An 18,706-nucleotide genomic window follows, 5' to 3' on the forward strand; every position below is an offset into this window, starting at 1 on the left:
GCATCTGAGCACGGACCACATGTGTCACAACCTACTCAAGACAAATGCTTTGTTATGTTCCGCAGTCGATGCGGCTCTCTGCCGCTCTTCTTTTGTATATATAGACTCCTTCTCTCTCCTCGCTTTCTCTCTCCGACAACCATCATCATCAATCACACGAAAAACTGCAACTCATCCCATATGTGGCAGTATCATCCTCAATAACAGAACAACGAGCGGGACCCAATAGTATCCAACCTCTCTCCCCGATCGGTTCTGTCCGATTTTCGATTCGATCCGATCGATCCTATCCCCGATTTGTTTGGATCTATCCGATCCCTGATTAGACCTGCTGGATCGTCATCTTCAGCACAGGTTGCGGGTCTGTGAGCAGATGTGCTCTTTTTCTGTGGCCTCACATCTTTCATCTCTTCTCCCAGCATCTCAAGCCCGCACTTGACTCGATCAGATCCATCCAGGACACCTGCGGACTAGAGCGTTTTTGAGGACTCCAGAAAGGCGTCTAGAAGGGTTGCTGATACAATGGATCGTGCTATCTAGAAAGGCTCGGGCAAGCCAAACTTGTAGTCGAGCTTTTCAGACGAACCAGCGATCCGCTTTTTTATTCTCCCGACTACCATCGCTACGACCATCATTCCAGAAGGATCGGAGTACTATTCCCAATAGCAACCTCATTGGCGATTCCGCAACCTGGAAACCATGGGGCACGGCAAATCAGATCGTCCATTCCTCTCGGCCGCCGAACATTCGGGCATCTACGGCGCCCATTCTTCCTCCACGGGCAAGACCTCGCTTCCCTCCGTCTCTGCAGCCTTGCATGCAGTCAGCTTCGACTGTTGCGCTCTCTCTTTCCAACCCTGGCGCATACCCGTCTGTTCCCCGGATAACGGCGTTGCATTTGAACTGACCAATCTAGTCCCTTTCCTGCGCAAGTACTCGCTCCACCCTATCACTGGCAAGCCGTTCTCTTTGGACGACGTGGTTCGCTTGAACTTTCACAAGAACCATGCCCGCAGGATTCACGATCCGGTATCCTTTAAAGAATTTGGATCGCATTCTCACCTTGTGGCAATACGACAGAGTGGCAATGTGTTTCTCTGGGATACCGTGCAAAGGTTGAATATCAAAGCGAAGTATATGAAGGATTTGCTTTCTGATGAAGCGTTCAAGAGGGAGGACATCATCACGCTTCAAGATCCAGAAAGGCCAGAAGAGCGGGATCCAAGGCGTTTCTGGCATGTCAAACAAGGCTTGCCGCTGAGGGAGCAAGATAAAGGAATCGACAACAAAGAAGCGGTCAACAGTTCTAGTGCTCAAAAAGTGTTGAGCAAACTTGGAGAGACTAGCTCTTCTCAACCGCAACGGTCCACTTCCACATCCAAAGCAGCTCCACCCTCGACAACACCAAAAGCAGCTAGCTCGGCGTATACCCGGAATCAAGCCACCGGCCAATCCACTGGAATGACGGCGGCCAGTTTCACCTCTTCCTCCCTAACCCCTCGCACCTCGATCAGCCGCGTCGAACTAGACACGGAAGAACTCATGTTCACCCACCTCAAATCGGTCCCCCACACAAAAGCCTACGTCCGTCTAACCACCAACTTGGGCCCACTAAACATCGAACTCCATTGCGATCGTGCTCCCAAAACATGCTACAACTTTCTCCAACTCTGCAAAGCGGGCAAATACACGGATACCATCTTCCACCGAAACATGCCTGGCTTTATGATTCAAGGTGGAGATCCGACTGGCACTGGTCGTGGCGGGTCTAGTATCTGGGGCACTGACTTTCGCGATGAATACAACGAAAGAGGCGCATACAAGCATGATTCTCGTGCAGTAGTCAGTATGGCGAACAAAGGAGCAGGCACTAATGCAAGTCAGTTTTTCATCACCTATAGAGCTGTGCCGCATCTGGATGGCAAACACACCGTCTTCGGAAGACTGGTGGATGGAGAGAGAGATAGAACATTGTTGGAGATGGAAGCCATTCCCAGTGAGACAGGGACCGATAGACCGGTGAGGAAGATTAAAGTGACGGATGTACTGGTGACGCAAGATCCGTTTGAGAGGTACAAGGTAAAGAAGAGAGATGCGAAGCTGGTTGATAAGGATGATCCGGAGTATCTTAGCAGGTTGGAGAGGAAGAGGAGGAGGGACAGCGATAGGACCACTTGGTTGGGTACTGAATTGCCCAGCAAGAAGGAGCAAGGGGAGGAGAAAGGGGAGGAGAAAGGGGAGGAGAGGAGGAAAAAGGAGGAGCGCTTGTTGGCTAGTTCAAGTTCGAGTATTGGAAAGTATTTGAATACTGCAGCAAGTGGGAAGAGTATGACAGCGAGCAATGGAGCAAGTCAAGTGTCCTTGCAGAATGGAAGCAACAAGAGAAAGGGCGATGGAGGAGGGTTTGGTGACTTTTCAGGATGGTGAACCACACACACACACACACACACACACACACACCGAATAACATTGTACTATTAGACTCACCACAATGCAAACTTGATACCACACAATCACAGAGCCATCAACTGACTTGAGAGAATGACTGCGAACTGAGCATTGATGATTGCCTGACACAAAACATAGAAAGAAGGCAGCAATGCGGTGATATTACGACTGCGCACCAGCACCAGCACCAGCACCAGGACGAGCCTCAGCAGGAAGAGCGGCAGCATTAGCCTCCTCCTGATAGTTATCAACATTGATATCATTCAAGCCCAAATCCTCATTCTGGTCATAGGACCTCGTGTATCTCTCCTCCTCAATCTGTTCATCCGGATCGGGCGCATACGGGTTCTGAATGTACGAGTTGGCCAAGGGATCATCCAAGATGACCGTGTACGGCAGTGTCTCGCAACTAATGACACTCTTCAATTTCTTCAAAAAGCCTTCAAAGTTACTCTTCTGAGTACTCGAATCACCCCTCATCAGCACCCTGTCGCTCAACTCGTCATACACCTGCTGCAGTAAGCCTTCCAAGGTGGTAAACCTTCCACCCAACGTTCCAGGTGCCAAATGCAAATCAATCTCCGGGATGGCAAATCCAGCGGTCTCGGACTTGAGCACATCCCGAGAGAGATCCTCTTTGTCTTGTACTTTCAGGGTGAGTTTGCGACCTTGTTCCGAGATGGCTGAGCCTGATTTGACTTCGTTGTCTTTGTAACCGCAGTTTTCGCAATTGGTCGACATGATGAGAATGTCTTTGAAGTAGGGGATGTTGACTTTCTTCATACGGGTGTCGAGAGGAGCGTTGCAGGAGGAACAGATGCCGGCGAAGGTGAAGACTTGTTCGTTGTCGAATTCAGTTTCGCCGGCGGATTTGTCGAAGCCGGTGGTGTGTAGTCCTTCGTCTTGTGCAGCGGCGTTGCCGTCGAGACCGAGAAGTTGGTTCTGTTCCTTGGTACGGGGGTAGTCACGCTTGCTCCATTTAGCATCCGACATACCACGAGCCTTGATATCGCCCATAAACTCGACAAACGAATTGCCGGAAGGGTCGTCAAGACGGATCGAGAAGGGCGGGAAGGTACGGTTGGCCTTCTCCTCGGAAGTCATGTTGGAAGAGCTGCCACCGACAGGTCCTAGACTTCGCAAACCAGATGCACCAAGCTCGTGCTCCTCCTTGGCACCATCATCCTCGCTGGCCTTCTCTTGACCGAGAATTAGCCTCAACTTATCGCAAACCTCTTCGATCTTGGCATACACCTCAGGCTGCACGTGTTTCCGCAGCGGCTGGTCAAGCTCAAGATCGCGAAGCATATCCGAAACGATACCTTCGATGGTGGTCAACTGACCCTTCTTGGGAGGGATCTCGATCTGAAGCTCGGGAATCTTGACGGTGCAGTGTTCAGACTTAACGACCTGACGGTTCAAATCTTGCGTGTTGGTGACGTGGACAGTGTAAAAGCAACCTTTGGGCTGAATGTGACCAGCGGACTGGATCTCACTGTTACGGTTGCCGCAATGAGGGCAGAAGAAGGAGACGACGATCACCTCACGGAAGTAAGGGATGTAGGTTAGAAGCATACGAGTGGTACCTTGTTCGTGACACTCCATGCAGAGGGAGCTGATCTCTTCGACCATCTTTGGCTCCTGCTCGCCCTCAGCGCCAGTAGCGTTGGAAGGAGCTTGCTGGCTGTCATCGGTAACATATTCGCCAATGGGCTTGAAAAAGTCCTTGGAATCTTGAGGAGCGGCGGCGGCAGAGGAGGAGGAGGAGGAGGAGGAGGAGGAGGGAGACATATCGACGTCGGCAACGGACTCTTCCTGGCTGAGCTCGGTGGTGTTGGGCCTCTTTTGCTGCGGCCCTGCTAGAGTTGGATCTGTTGCTCGTTTCATCAAGTGTGAGTATGGTGAAGAAGAAGCAAGGAGGAGAAGCTTACAGGCCACTAACTAACCAGCGCTGAGGAAATGATGCTGTTGTGTCGAGCTGAGAGACAAAATTCCGACGCTTCCAGTTGCTTCTGCATCGGGTTGGAAACGATGTAGCAATCGGGAGATAGTAGATTTGATTTGCAAAAGCAAATGCGATCTAACATTGTCGACATTTTGGCCAAGAGGCTCTCGCAATCACAAGATTTTCAATTGAAGATTGCAAGTAAAACGCCGCCAATCGGAGCTACTAGCAAGCTCAACTTCATGGGTGTATAACTTCAAGAAAAATGCTTATCATTTCTATTTGTGTGTGCTACAACATGAATGTGTATATATATTTGATCGTCATCCTTAACACCTGCTATGTTGTAATGAACTCTTCTTTCATATAGCCCCTGTGTTGTTGCTTTCTGGTCATTGCCTCTCCCTGAGTGTTATGGTTGCATCGTTTATATATCCCACATGCACATCGATGCATGTTGATATGCAACTCTGACTCACTATTATCTAACTTGAACTCCGCGGACCCCGTGATCCACGTTAGGATGCCGACGAATCTTCAACTCCCTCCCTCGACAGCATCATCAACCCTATCAAGTGTGCAATCCGAGATGTAGCCAGACCTTTTAAAGGTTTTGTGAGGATATCTGCAACATTGTCTGCTGTCCCAACAAAATTGATTTTGACTTCTCCCTCCTGAACGTGATCTCTGACAAAATGATATCTTGTGTCGATGTGCTTCAATTTCCAATGCTTAGCAGGGTCTTTGCTTACCTGGATACATCCTTGGCTGTTGGTCTGTAGTGTTGGTGGCTGAGCCTCAATTCCCAGATCCCTAAGGAGGTATGAGAAGAAGAGGGCCTCTCTCATTGCTTCCAAGGCAGCTACAAACTTGGCTTCTACTGCTGATAGTGCTATGCACTTTTGAACATGTGACCTCCAACTAACCGGACATCCATATATATATGTTACTCCTCCTGATGTGCTCCTTCATCCATTTGTTGGGTCCAATGCCCAATTTGCATCAGTATATGTAATGATATGTTGTCCCGAATGTCTGTTCATTCTGTCTCTGAAAGCTAGCTTGTACTCGCTGGTTTGATTGAGGTACTTTACCAAGTGTAGTGCTGCTTTCCATGCATTGCTCGTTGGGCTCGACATGTATCTTGCAAGTGCTCCTATGGTGAATGATATGTTGGGCCATGCAGTGTTGGATACCCATAAAAGTTGTCCAACCAGTTCTTGGTACTGCTTTGCCACTAATGGGTCACACTTGTTGCCACCTGTAATACCTGTTAGGCTCTGCATTGGTATCCATGACTTCTGATCAGTTGTTTGTAGCCATTTTCTCACCATAGCCTTAATATAAGCTGTCAAGTCAAGTGTCATCCTCTTTTGTACCCTGTCTCAGTCTATGCTTATACCTAAGAACTCCTTCATGGGTCCTTTATCCTCTGTTCCCCACTTTGCCATTATCTCATTTTTAGTGCGATCTACTTCTGTACAACTGGGTGATGCTATGAGCATGTCATCAACATATGCTGTGATGATTGTCATGCTATTGCCTGTTCCTCTTGAGTATAAGCATGGAGCGCTTGGCATGCAGTGGAAACCTATTCTTCATAGGTGTGAGTCTAGCTCTACATTCCATTCTCTACCTGATTGTTTTAAACCATATAGTCCTTTCACTAGTTTTAGGGCCTTTCCAGAGGAAACCTTCATCCCAAGCAGTGGTTTCAAGAAAATATCATGATGCAGCATTGAGTTCAAATATGCCTGCTCAACGTCGACACAATCTACTTCCCAGTCTCATATGGTTGCCATAGCCAAAACTCCTCAAATTGACTGGATAGGTGCTATGGGAGCAAAGACCTCCATATAGTCAATACCCTCTCTTTGAGTGAAGCCCCATGCCACTAACCTCGCTTTGAACTTGGTTGGGATTAAGTTTGCATCCATCTTGATCTTTAATACCCAACGCATGTTGACAGTAGTCATGCCCTTCAGGAGATTGGCGACTTCCCACATGCCCATGGCTTTAAGTCCATCCAGCTCCTTACACATCACTTCCTCCCAGTGTTTCTTATCTTCTCCGGATAGTGCCTTGCTAACAGTTGGATCCATGTTCTTCCTTTTGTTGTCACTGATCGCCGTAAATCCAGAAAGTTTATCATTATTCCATCTATCAGCAATGGGGTTGTGTTCAATCGTTTCCTTGGTAACTTCATTTGAGATCTGTTCCTGGTCCATTTCATCAATGTTCTCCATGTCCATGTATTCCTGCAATGGTTCCTTTTCCCTCTCATTGAAAAGGTTCTCATCTGTGTATCTTAGATCATCGAAGTTTTCCTTGTTTGCTAGAGCTGGTGGTGACTGTGCAGTCACTGGTTGCCACTCCATCCTGTTGGACCAGCACTTGGTCTCCATGAACCTTGCTGAATTACTCCAGAATATGTTTGGGCTGTAGTCTGGGCTGTAGAAAAGCCAACCTCTCCTTTCTAAACTATATCCTAGGAATATGGATGCTACAGCCTGTTGGTCGAGCTTCTTATTATCTCTTTTAGCTTTAGGAATGTTTACCCATGATAAACATCCAAACACATGTAGAAGTTTCATAAGCCATTTTGGCGATCTTCCAAACATAGCCTGATATGGGAGATCACCATCTACACTCAGGGTGAGATTCATCTTGAATGCTGCAGCCCATATTGCATACAGCCAAAACCTTTTCAGCAATTGTCTCTGCATGAGTAGAGCCTGCATTCTCTCACCTAAACTCCTATTCATCCTTTTGACACATCCATTCTGTCTGCTATCATAACCTACTGTCATTTGCCACTCTATGCCTTTGTCATGTGCCCATTCATGGGCATCATTGTTCCTCCATTCAGTACCTTGATCAGACTGTATTGCTTTCAGGCTCTTTCCTGTCTGTGTTTCAAGGTATGCTACTATTGATTTTAGCTCCTTAAAAGTGTGGCTCTTCCATAGTAGGGGTCATACATATACGTACTTGCTGTAATCATCAACCAATATCGCCTTTTAGATGATTAATGATAGCTCTTGTTTTGTCTCGGCCTGGATGCCCCAGATGCTCATGCCATAATTGTTGTTCGGATATCTGGGGTTTGTTCTCAATTTGCTTGAAATCATCATCAACACCTTCAAATAATGATGTTGATGTGATCATTGCATTTTCCTGCCATGTATCGCCTCAGAACTCCAGAAGTCCTTGCTCGTGATTCTTGATCATTTTGAGTAACATGCCATTTGCTAGATATATTTGTCCTCCAGTTGAGTCTAGTGTCACTCGTGCTCCTTCATTTGTCAGGGAATTTGTTGACAACAAGTTAACATTGAGATGCTGGACATACAATACATTTTGAAGAAAGATATCTCCAGTGTTTGTTGATATGCTAGCATCTCCTATAGCAGTGGCTTCTAGAACCTCACTTCCAGTGGTGAGTATGTGCTTTTGGCAGGTTTTCGGACCAATGAGCATGCTATAGTCATTTACCATGTGGTAGCTGGTGCCCAAGTCTAAGATCCAATGAGAGGTCTCTTTGGAGTCTATGGGCCTCTGCCAGCTAGGTGTGAAGGAGCACCAGACTTCCTCTTTGGGCCTGGCAAAAGGAGAATTCTCTGGTATAGTCACTGATGCATCACATTGACTGATCCCATGTCCAGGCCTCTTGCAGATCCAACATTGGAGCCTTTGGGGTCTTGTGGCAACCTTGGTGCTGGTGCTGTTGGTGTCCTTTTCATCCTTCTCATCCTTTCTGGGTGGTTTGTCCTGGTCATCACTGCCAGCAACTCTGGCACTGGCTTGTCGGGGATCAACCCTCAGTGCGGGGTTGTTTTCAATCACTGATTGCTGGATAGATAGGGTGGTGGTGAGGGTGCTAAAACTGAGCTGGCTCACGGTGGCAATGGTCTCTTTGTACATTGGGTGTCAGATAGTACACTTTTGTAGATTAGAGAATAGAGTGTCATCGGTGAATGGCTTTCCCAGTAAGCTACTCTCCATTTGGATGGTCCTTATCTCTTGGATGAGCTTTCATGCATCTGAATTGTACATCCTGAGCTCTCCTAGCTGAGCAATTAGTGCAATGTGATGAGATATGGTGGTAGCCTCATTGGTGAGTCCATTTTCAATCTTCTTCCATACATCATGGAATGTATGGTGCTCCCTGATGATGTCAAGGATCAAGTAATTGATGTTGAACTCTCCAGTGGTGTCAATGGTGCTGTGTAGTGCATTTGTTAAGGCATCATCAAACATTTGGTTCCACTTCAGATGTTTCTTGTTGCACACTCCATCAAGGTGCTTCATAGCATAAGGAACACATTGTAGAAAAGACTTGATATGGGCACTCCAACTATAATAGTTGTGGGATGTGAGTTTTGGGACAGGCTCAAGTAGTTTTGCTAGGGTACAAAAATTGTATTGTTTTCCATTGTTGTTGTGATCCAAGTCAGAATCAGTTTCTTCCTCGGCATTGTCATCAATCACCTCAGTGTCTGACTCATTGGTGGCCTCATTGTCAATGGCTCATGGTTGTGTTATCTTTCCCTTTCTTCCTCCTTTGGCCTTGCTTGTGATGGCTTGAGCTTCAGCCTCTTGTACCATGTTGTTGATAGGTCCTGGTTGGCTTAGTCAGGGGAGCTTCAGACTCTTAATCAATTGAAGATTGCAAGTAAAATGCCACCAATCGGAGCTACTAGCAAGCTCAACTTCATGGGTGTATAACTTCAAGAAAAATGCTTATCATTTCTATTTGTGTGTGCTACAACATGAACGTGTATATATATTTGATCGTCATCCTTAACACCTGCTATGTTGTAATGAACTCTTCTTTCATATAGCCCCTGTGTTGTTGCTTTCTGGTCATTGCCTCTCCCTGAGTGTTATGGTTGCATCATTTATATATCCCACATGCACATCGATGCATGTCGATATGCAACTCTGACTCACTATTATCTAACTTGAACTCCGCGGACCCCGTGATCCACGTTAGGATGCCGACGAATCTTCAACTTTTTCTCTTTGGATTCTGTGGTGCAATTTTCACACACTCCTCCCACACCGCAACGGCTCCGCACTTTGGAGTGGCGAGTCGCGTTCGACTGAGCTTTCTCTCTCTCTCCTCATCACCATCATCTCCTCATCGCCATCATCTCCAACCATCTTCCCTTGCTCAACTTCAAGCGTCCGATCCTTCATCGTCGTCTTCCAACCTGTCGTTCTACACACCATCTGCGATTAGTTACTTGCTTGCTCGCACCTGCACCCATTTGGTCTTACGCTTGCTTGCCAACGCTTTCGCTTTCAGCGTCTTTGTCGATCCATCAACCATCCAATCGTCCAGTACTTTTGTGGTCACGCTTGCTTCCAAGCCCTTGCTGCCTTGACCAGGAGCAAGGTCTTATCCGACTGCACACAAATGGCAACCATCTGTCACACATAGCAACCCACCTGCCCCTCCAACTTGACCCACCTCGACAGTCTCAGTCAGTCCCACTCGCTCTTGCAGGGTTCATCGATACTCTTGCTTAACATAACTTGCGTTCTTGAGCCTCGTTCATCTACTGCTTTCTCGAAACTCCAACGATTCGCCTTTCCACCTTTCCGCCTTTCCGCCTTTCCGCCTTTCCGCCTTTCCGCCTTTCCGCCTTTCCGCCTTTCCGCCTTTCCGCCTTTCCGCCTTTCCGCCTTTCCGATATCGCTTACTTGTTCTTGGCGCAATAGCAACACCGCCAGCTCCCCGCCCGATCATTGACGACGCCGCAGCACCTCCCTTCATCCATGCCTGCAACAGAGTAAAAGTTGCATCCACGCAAGCACAGACGCCATCATGTCCGCTCTGCAGCCTCATCCTCTTCGCCAGTCGCTCCTCAGGCCTGCTTCGCCAGGTGCCTCGAGCCTTTCCTCTGACACCCACCCACGCAAGATCGCCGCCAATGCTGTCCAGGCTCCTACTTGCCCAGTTGCATGGGGAACATGGCTGCGCAGGTATCAGCTCGGAAGTTGGTGTGAGAAAGTAGCACCGCAGCCTGCTATGGGCTCCACAAATACCTACGCTGCTCCCGCATCCTCTGCCGCAACCACTTGCTCGACTGAGTCTGGCCCAACCAGCAACAGGACTTCCACCACCAGCACTTTCAGCACCAGCACTTTCAGCACCAGCACAGAACCACCCACTCACAGATGCACAACATCCGCCAAGCTTTGCGAGCCGTTCCAGCCAACAAAAGCACATCGCTATGTCAAGCTGGACTCCGAGTCCATGATGGAGTCCATGGATTTCTACAAGAAGAATGGCTGGCTCGCTGCTCCACCTCTGCCCCGTCGACAACATTGTCGTGTGCAGGAAGCGCTTCGCCGTCACGGTTTGACCGGTGCACAAGAGCGAGAGGCTCTGCTGCTCTACATCAAACACGCAAAAGCCGTGTTCAAGTGCGAATACGCCTCTTTCATGGTCGAGAGCCCCGACGAGGCGTACATGCTCATTCTTGCACAGCATGGTGGAGACCCACAGGTTCAAATTGTGCCACGCACCCTCACTGTGTGTTCCCACGCCATGCTTCTTCCCGACGAAGAGGTGCTTGTCATTCACGACACGAAAAATGACTGGCGTTTCCGTTCCTGCCCTTCCACCCTCGCCGGAACTGTGACCAATGTCAAGGGCAAACCCATGAACTTTTACGCCTCTGCACCCCTCTTCCTCTCCTACAGCCTGCATGGAATCGAGGGACGCGTCCAGGTTGGCCGACTTTGCATCATGGACGAGCAGCCTCGCCCAGACTTTGACGAGAAGGACGCAGAGCTTCTCTTGTCTGTCGGCAAGATGGCTGGAGATGCGCTCGAGAAGGAGTTCCAAAGCTACAAGAACGCCAAAGCCTCCGAGATGCAGGTCCGTACCAGCTCCATCATCCGCTCATTGGAGGACGCTACGCTACACGCACATTTCAGGCATTTCAACTCTTCCAACTCTAGCAACACCGACTCTGCTCATGGTTACACGCGCTATTCTCTCGTCGTCATTGACAAAGCCTGTCAAGAGATACAGCAATGTCTCGCGGCCACTGCCGTCGCTGCGTTCGATGTCAGCAACTTCCGCTTCAGACGACAGGGTAATAAGAGCCTCTCTCCTCGTAACTCTACCGCCATCTCTCATGCCAATCTATCAACATGGCATATGCTCGAGGACCTTAACGAGCCGATCACCCCGCCTTCCGAGTCCGTCTCTACGCCTACGCTCATCGATCCAGACTCACCCATCATCTCGGCTCGCATGAGTCGAAATCTCTCGTCCAACGAAGCTGCCTCCGAGCTCGCCACTATTGATCTTCAGGAGGGCTCACCACCGCCTAGCGTGCTCAGCTTCTCCGGTCCTGATCACTGCCGACCCAACATGCCTGAAGACATTGACCGTCTCAAGGGGATCTTTGCTCGTCCTCTTGCACGCTTGGCTTCAGATACAAACATGAACATTCGCTGCAAGTTCTACCGTCGTCAACTCGATTCGAGTCCTCCATCCTCCGAAGAGGACGAAGAGGACGACTCTTTATCCAACTCCAGCAGGGATGAGAACAAGGATCCCTGGGCCGATCTGCTTCCTCCTGATATTCCGATCAGCTCCTATGCCGTTTGCGCTTGCCACAACCGTGCCAAGGCTCGTCCCGGAATCATGTTCCTCATCATGTTCACCGACCCGGTCTGCTTCGATCAGCAAGAGCGCTTCTTTGTTGAGGGGCTCACCCAAATCTCATGGGGAAGTTTGCTTCGTCAGAAGCTATCCGAGGTCGACTTCTTCCAGGCAGAGTTCCTTCGCCACGTTCAGCACAACTTGCGCACACCACTGCACGGTGCGCTCGGTACAGTCGAGTACCTGCGAGCTGCTATCAGCAACGATGATAATGACGATGACGATGGGGTCAAGATCGACTTGTCTGCAGACGGTGTGTTGGCTACACTGCTAGAGTCGATCTCGTTGTCCGGTCTCACGCTCAATGCTTACATCGACGATCTGCTCAGCTTCCAGAACTTGTCCGGCATCAAGGCCGGTGTCATATCTCCGGCTAAGCGCATCTCCACCGACATTGTCAAGATTGTCGAGTCGGTGGCTGATGAGGAGTGGGAGTTTGCCCAACGTTTGGATCTCCAGTCACGCACTCTTGAACCCGGCTCCCTCAAGCATCAGGAAGGTCCTTTGGCTGGGGTCGAGTTGATCATCAGGGCAGCGCCCGAAGTTCGAGACAGCGAGTGGATTGTCGATGTCAAGGCACTGCAAGATGTGGTGCGCAAAGTGGTCTCGAACGCCATCCGCTTTACAAAGCAAGGCTATGTGGAGATCATCATCCGACTCGCTGCTCCTGGCGCCCTTGACGAGGTCGAGACTGCGGTGGCTGAAGGGCATGCTGCTATCGAGATCGAAGTTGCCGATACCGGTCTTGGTATGACGAAAGATTTCTGCAGCAACCAGCTCACACGACCTTTCACCAAAGGCGATTCCTTCAGGGATGGTATCGGTCTTGGCATGACCATCGTTTCCTCGACTCTGCAAAAGTATGGAGGAAAGCTGTCCGTGGCTTCCGAGGTCAACTTGGGCACGCGGGTCACCATGTGTATTCCTCTGCAACGCGGCTCAGCCCCGCAACACGGTCGCAACGTTTCCACATCCAGCTCTTCTGCCGCGCCCAAGTTTGCCATCTCCAAGCTGGCTCACTATGGGTTGGAGACGAGAGGTCTTCGACGATTGGCCAACTCGATCTGCGATCATTTTATGCCGATGGGTGGGATCGAGTTGACGCGTAACTACAGGGAGGCCGATTGCATTGTTTTGCCAGAACGGGCGGCGATGACGCTGGATCAAGGTGATGAGCCGCTGTTGAGTCTGGTGAAACCTGATGCAAGGTTTGTGGTGATCAGCTCCTCTCATCTCGTCAAGGAAAAGGGTGTGGAAAAGTTGCATGGTAGGGCGGTACTGCCGTTGCAAATGCCACACGGTCCTAGCTCGTTGAGATTGATGGAGACGTTCTTGTCGGATGAGCAACCGCCAGGGATTCATTTTGACAATGCGGTTCGAATGAACTCGCAGCACAGGGTTAGTGTGACCGAGTTGGGGATTTCGAATGATACGCAAAAGGTGTCAGGACATGGAACGAGCTCTTCGGAGATGAATCAGAGTGCAAGTGTTACTCCAAGCGGGAATGTCAATGGAGACGCCATGCCCGCAACCCCTGCAGCAGCGGTCGTTGCAGCAAAGCAAGTCAACGGCATCTCTACACACACAGACGGTGAAGCGGTTGCCGACCTCGCCGAGGACCTCAGGAAAAGCTGCATCTCCACCCCTCCTCTTGCTCCCAGCACGGCCACCAAACCACATGCACCACCGATCAACACCAACCCTTCTGCTCAGGACTCGGACGGATTCAAAGTGTTGGTAGTGGAAGACAATCCAATCAACATGAAACTTCTCACTACTCTCTGCAAACGTCTCGATATACCCTACGAAGAAGCACACGACGGTGCAGAAGCAGTCACCAAATTTGTTTCTTTCAAACCTTCTGTCGTTCTTCTGGACATCTCTCTCCCAATTCAAGACGGGTTCGAAGCGTGTACGCAAATGCGCGCTCACAATCATCCTTCTTTCATCGTAGCAGTAACAGCGTTAAGTTCGGAAGAGGATAAGACAAGGGGGGTAGAGACATGTGGAATGGACGCTTGGATGACCAAACCCGTTTCGCCAAGACAGTTGAAAGGAGATTTGGAAGGTTGGAGGAAACAGTTTTTGGTTCGGAGACATAGCGCTCCCTAATCTTCATCATCATCATCATCATCATCACACAATTATTTAAGGTCGTATCCTTCATTCCTTGTTAGGGCTTTTTCTTTCTTTCTCGTTCTGTTCTCTTGTGTCACTGGTTTCATCTTTATGGGAAATGTACTCTTGTTGGTCATCATGGAAACGTCTAGCCTGATCGTGAGGTCGACACTTGCATACAACACTTGTCTTGGGCAAGTTGTGCTTTGTGCTTTGTGCTTTGTGCTTTCAAGGCAGGATGGGTTGACTGTTAGACCGCGAGATTTGTTTGCGAAAGAATGGAAAAAATGAAAGTTGGAAAAGGAAGGATGACGTAAGCAGGATTGTGTGCAATTTTATCACCAGCCTGGAAATAACTGTAAAGAGCCTGTTGAGTGGAGGAAAAGGGATGGCAAAAATGGCGCGACTTGACTCAGCTTTGTCTGTGCACGTCATACACGTCACACTCACATCTGCTTCATTCTTGACTTGCCACCCAAAGCATCACTTGCACTTTTCCACATCTACACCCCTACCATCTTACCACAAGGTCGATCTGGAAAGACTTGTCTACACTACCACACTCTAGCTCACCCGTGCGGCAGATTTCAGTTGCTTCGCTCTTTCTGCTAGCACAACAGGATGTCTAATACGGATTGGGATTCGAAAACAGTAATCGGTCGTGCAGTTCGTCCTGGCACCACTGGTGTTTCTGGTGTCCCTACAGCTTATGAACGAGCTAAACAAGTCGGAGCAATTACTGAAAACGATCGTAAAGTTACTGCCGGTACGAACAAAGGTCATGTTGGCACTGATCATCAACGTATTGCCAAGCTGGATCGAGAAAATGAAGTAGCTCCACCTCCAAAAGTTCCCCCCACAGTCGGAAAGACAATCGGCCAGAGAAGACAAGAGTTGAAATTAACCCAGAAGGATCTGGGTACAAAGATCAACGAGAAACCTCAAGTCGTACAGGAATACGAGGCTGGAAAAGCCGTCCCCAACCCTCAGATCTTGGCAAAGATGGAAAGGGCTTTGGGAGTTAAGCTTAGAGGAAAAGACATTGGTGCACCTTTGGGTGGGCCGAAGAAGAAGTAAGCAGCAGAACAAAGTGTTGTTTGGGTTGCAATCATCACAAATCTTGCTCAGTACGCTTAGGCTTTTATCATCTTACAACTGCCTCGAGCAGAAATTAGAGCTGTTTGTAATACACCCAACTCACATCGTTATCATCCTACCAGCACAAGTCGTGACAAGGTCTTCTTTAGACTTGTGATGCTTGTGATCATGTTACGCTTCGCATGCGGTTCCAACAAGCTTGGTCTTATAATATAAACACACAAATCTCACACCATTACGAGCTGCTTTGCAAGCGTGACAGCTGTGAGACCTATGAGAGCATTGCAATTTCTATCGTTGCTTTGTATGGAAGGTAGTAACTTGAACTAGCGTGCCTCTAGATGCTCGTTGTCGCAAATGCACTTGGTTATTGGGTTACAAGGTACATATAGTTTGTCTTTGAGATTGATCTTGCTCTTGCTCGTCTTGGCTTGCATTGTTTTGATCTTCTGCTACCGTCTTCTGCTGTGTTGCATCCAGAGTAGTACTGAAATAGGGATTCTGATCATTCGTCTTTCCGTCCGCCTCGGCCGACATGTCAATAACTCCAGCTTGCCTGTAAACATCCGCAGCACCAGGAGGAGTCTTGATCGTCCCCACTGCAGGACTAGCAACGGTTGGTTGATCCGGGAAAATCTTGGGCCTGGGTTGGGATTTGTTTCGAACCAGCTTGGCTGCTCTTTCCTGCACTGTTTTTGCATGTTGTTGTTTCTCCTTTTCGGCTTGCTCTCTGTCTCGACTGTGTTGGTGTTTATGCTGGAACGCTTGCTCTTGTCTGGTGTTATGCTGTTTAGCTGGTGATTCGTAGGTATGCCTGCCATTACCCTTACCACCATCTGAAGAGGAGGAGGAAGAAGGATTCTTCTGATCGTGATCGATCATCATATCTCGCAGATGGGAAGCAACTTGTTCTTCTTCTCTAGGTTTACAGCCGTCCTGCGCAAAGTCTGTTGCGGCAGGGTCAGTTGCTGAGCTACGACGACGATTTGAAGTTTTGCTGCTACCAGCGACGCCGTGACCGGAAGACGGTCCGACATCCTTGGAGATATCTGGGGCATCGAAAGACTTTTCGTCTTCTGAAGTGGGTGAAGCGAATATTGCAGGTGGTGAAGCACTCTGTGGAGGATGCCTGGTAATGACCGGTGGGCCATTCTCATCCTCCGCCGGCTCTGGCTTATGTATAGTCGATATCGGTCCAGAACGGTTGCGCTGCAGAGGCCCATTCCCATTGGGCTCTTCAGGTGGAAGCTCGAAGGTATGCATCTGTGGAGACTCGAACATGTACGCCGCTGCCTTTTGCAATGCTTGAACCTGTTCTTCCCCTTGGTCTGCTCCTCCTTGCTCTGTCTTGTGCTCGCCTGCTTTCTGTTCGCTTGCTTTCTGCTCGCCTGCTTTCTGCTCGCCTGCTTTCTGGCTCTCCTCCTTGGAGGCAGGAGTGGGAGTCTCTTCCTTAATCGTCTGCACCTGCTTACTTTCCTGTGTACTGGCTCGACTCGGGGCCTCATGTTTGGGAAAGCAACTGCTATCATCCTTATCGACCTCACTACCCGCCGAGGTACTGCTGGTGGCATTCCTGGCCCTTAGGAGACTTGCACCCCTCTTAAACCTGGATATGGCCCTTGCAAAGGTAAAGATATTGGTAATCTTACAAATGGCACAATCCAGATCTTCATCGGTAATCTCACTAACGACGGCTTGGACGTTCTGCTCCCTAGACAAGAGTATGCCTGGCTCGACCTTGTTCGTCCATGGATGTTGCCTCATCTGGGGCACGGTAATCCTTTTCTTTGGATCCTTGGCCAGCATGCTTTGCAACAAATGCTTGAGGTCCTGCGAAAGGTGGGATGGGTAGTCGGGTTGGTCGTTTTTGATGGCTTGGTACATTTCGTAAAAGTTGTGCTTGTTAAAGGGCAAATGTCCGACGACCATGCAATAGAGAGTTACGCCAAAGGACCAGATATCGTCGGATTTGCCATGATATTCAGCATGTCCGGCAGTACAGAGCTCTGGTGACATGAATGCTGGCGAACCTGCGGATTCCTGCATCGTATCGTCGCCCGGCTTTAGGAACATCTCGGAGACTCCAAAATCAACAATCTTGCAGGTCTTTCTGTTATCGCTCAACAAGATGTTATCCGGCTTGATATCCCTATGGACGATGTCATTCTCATGCAAATACTCTATGCCCATGAGTACCTGAACAAAATACAACCTGGCCACATCTTCGGGGAGGGGTTGCACCTCTTGGTTGAGTTTAACGTCTATCACCGTTCCATCTGGACAGAATTCAAAGACCATATACAAGCTATCCTTACTCGGATCGTCCAAGACCTCAAACAGCTTGACGACGTTTGGATGATGGAGCTTTTTGAGGATGGCAATCTCGCGTCGAATAAGGGTCAAAGGATCCTTACTTTCGTCTTGCTCTTCTTTCTTGGGATTGGCAGCATCGGGCGGAGGTTGGGAGCGATTCTCCTTTTCATCACGATTGAGCTCGGAGCGACGAGGAGCGCGAGCCGGTTTACGGAAATCGACGGCACGATGGCTTTTGCGCAGCCGGGTTTTACCGAACTCCTTGACCGCAAATTGGGTGCAAGGGTCATGGTCGAGGATAGCCTTTCTCACGGTGCCGTAAGCGCCACGACCGATCACGTCGGTGATACGATATTGGTTGATGATACGCGAACCATCCTCGAGGTCTTTGCTTTTGGCGTCCAGGGTTTCCCGCAATTCGTGAGAGCGAGTGCGGGACATGGATCGCGAGCGAGCACCTTCGTGGTTGCAGCCGGGGATGCCGAGCGAGGAAGCCGAGGCCGTCGACCATCCGCGTGATTGCTGTGATTGTTGTGATTGTGATTGTTGTGATTGCTGTGATTGTGGTGTGTCAACGTGACTGTGGCTGTGACTGTGGCTGTGACTGTGGCTGTGACTGTGGCTGTGAGCGTGGGAATGTGGATGCGCCGGTGTGCATTCACTCGGACCTGCCGATGAGGATGATTGTTGCTGCTCCATGAAGGATGGAAGCTGATCATCCTCTTGGGGAGAATGCGAGATGAATTGCGACATCTTTGAGCCAAATCGCTACTGTGCTATCACTCGGACGTGCCGACGATGTATAGGTAAGGAACAAAAACGGTGACAATCTGCCTCGACGATTTCAAGAAGCGCTTGAAACGTGCAAGTGCTCTTTTGTCTGACGTGTGCCCAACGCCCAACGGACGTAAGCTTGAAAAAAAGAAAAAAGAAAAAAGAAAAAAAAAAAAAAAAGGCAGCTGGAAAAGAGGCACTTGAATCGTACGGGTCCCGATAATCAACGATCGGGGAGAGTCTAAGTACGATGTCACTGCTGTTTTAGGACAGAAACATGAAGGAGGTGAATTGAAGATAACAATTAATACACGGCGTTTATT

General features: G+C 49.2%; 5 protein-coding genes across 5 annotated transcripts; 3 read left to right on the top strand and 2 right to left on the bottom strand.

The window, feature by feature from the left end:
• Positions 1-699: 699 nt before the first annotated feature.
• Positions 700-2,427, top strand: UHO2_05206 (uncharacterized protein; the record flags this gene model as incomplete). The annotated part of the gene is made up of 1 exon (XM_041556208.1): positions 700-2,427. One exon carries the CDS (start codon positions 700-702, stop codon positions 2,425-2,427), a length of 1,728 nt encoding a protein of 575 aa, XP_041412142.1.
• A 183-nt stretch (positions 2,428-2,610) lies between these two features.
• UHO2_05207 (putative ZPR1 - protein binds to translation elongation factor eEF-1) lies at positions 2,611-4,335 on the bottom strand (the record flags this gene model as incomplete). Its single annotated transcript, XM_041556209.1, has 1 exon — positions 2,611-4,335. One exon carries the CDS (start codon positions 4,333-4,335, stop codon positions 2,611-2,613), a length of 1,725 nt encoding a protein of 574 aa, XP_041412143.1.
• Positions 4,336-10,226: 5,891 nt separating this feature from the next.
• Positions 10,227-14,192, top strand: UHO2_05208 (uncharacterized protein; the record flags this gene model as incomplete). The annotated part of the gene is made up of 1 exon (XM_041556210.1): positions 10,227-14,192. The coding sequence occupies one exon, from the start codon at positions 10,227-10,229 to the stop codon at positions 14,190-14,192; it is 3,966 nt and encodes a 1,321-aa protein (XP_041412144.1).
• A 627-nt stretch (positions 14,193-14,819) lies between these two features.
• UHO2_05209 (putative MBF1 - multiprotein bridging factor mediates GCN4-dependent transcriptional activation) lies at positions 14,820-15,275 on the top strand (the record flags this gene model as incomplete). The annotated part of the gene is made up of 1 exon (XM_041556211.1): positions 14,820-15,275. The coding sequence occupies one exon, from the start codon at positions 14,820-14,822 to the stop codon at positions 15,273-15,275; it is 456 nt and encodes a 151-aa protein (XP_041412145.1).
• Positions 15,276-15,671: 396 nt separating this feature from the next.
• Positions 15,672-18,362, bottom strand: UHO2_05210 (uncharacterized protein; the record flags this gene model as incomplete). Its single annotated transcript, XM_041556212.1, has 1 exon — positions 15,672-18,362. One exon carries the CDS (start codon positions 18,360-18,362, stop codon positions 15,672-15,674), a length of 2,691 nt encoding a protein of 896 aa, XP_041412146.1.
• Between the last annotated feature and the right edge of the window lie 344 nt (positions 18,363-18,706).

This window comes from Ustilago hordei (genome assembly GCF_900519145.1).
Source record: "Ustilago hordei strain Uho2 genome assembly, contig: UHO2_contig_12, whole genome shotgun sequence".
In the NCBI taxonomy this organism is placed as follows: Eukaryota; Fungi; Basidiomycota; class Ustilaginomycetes; order Ustilaginales; family Ustilaginaceae; genus Ustilago; species Ustilago hordei.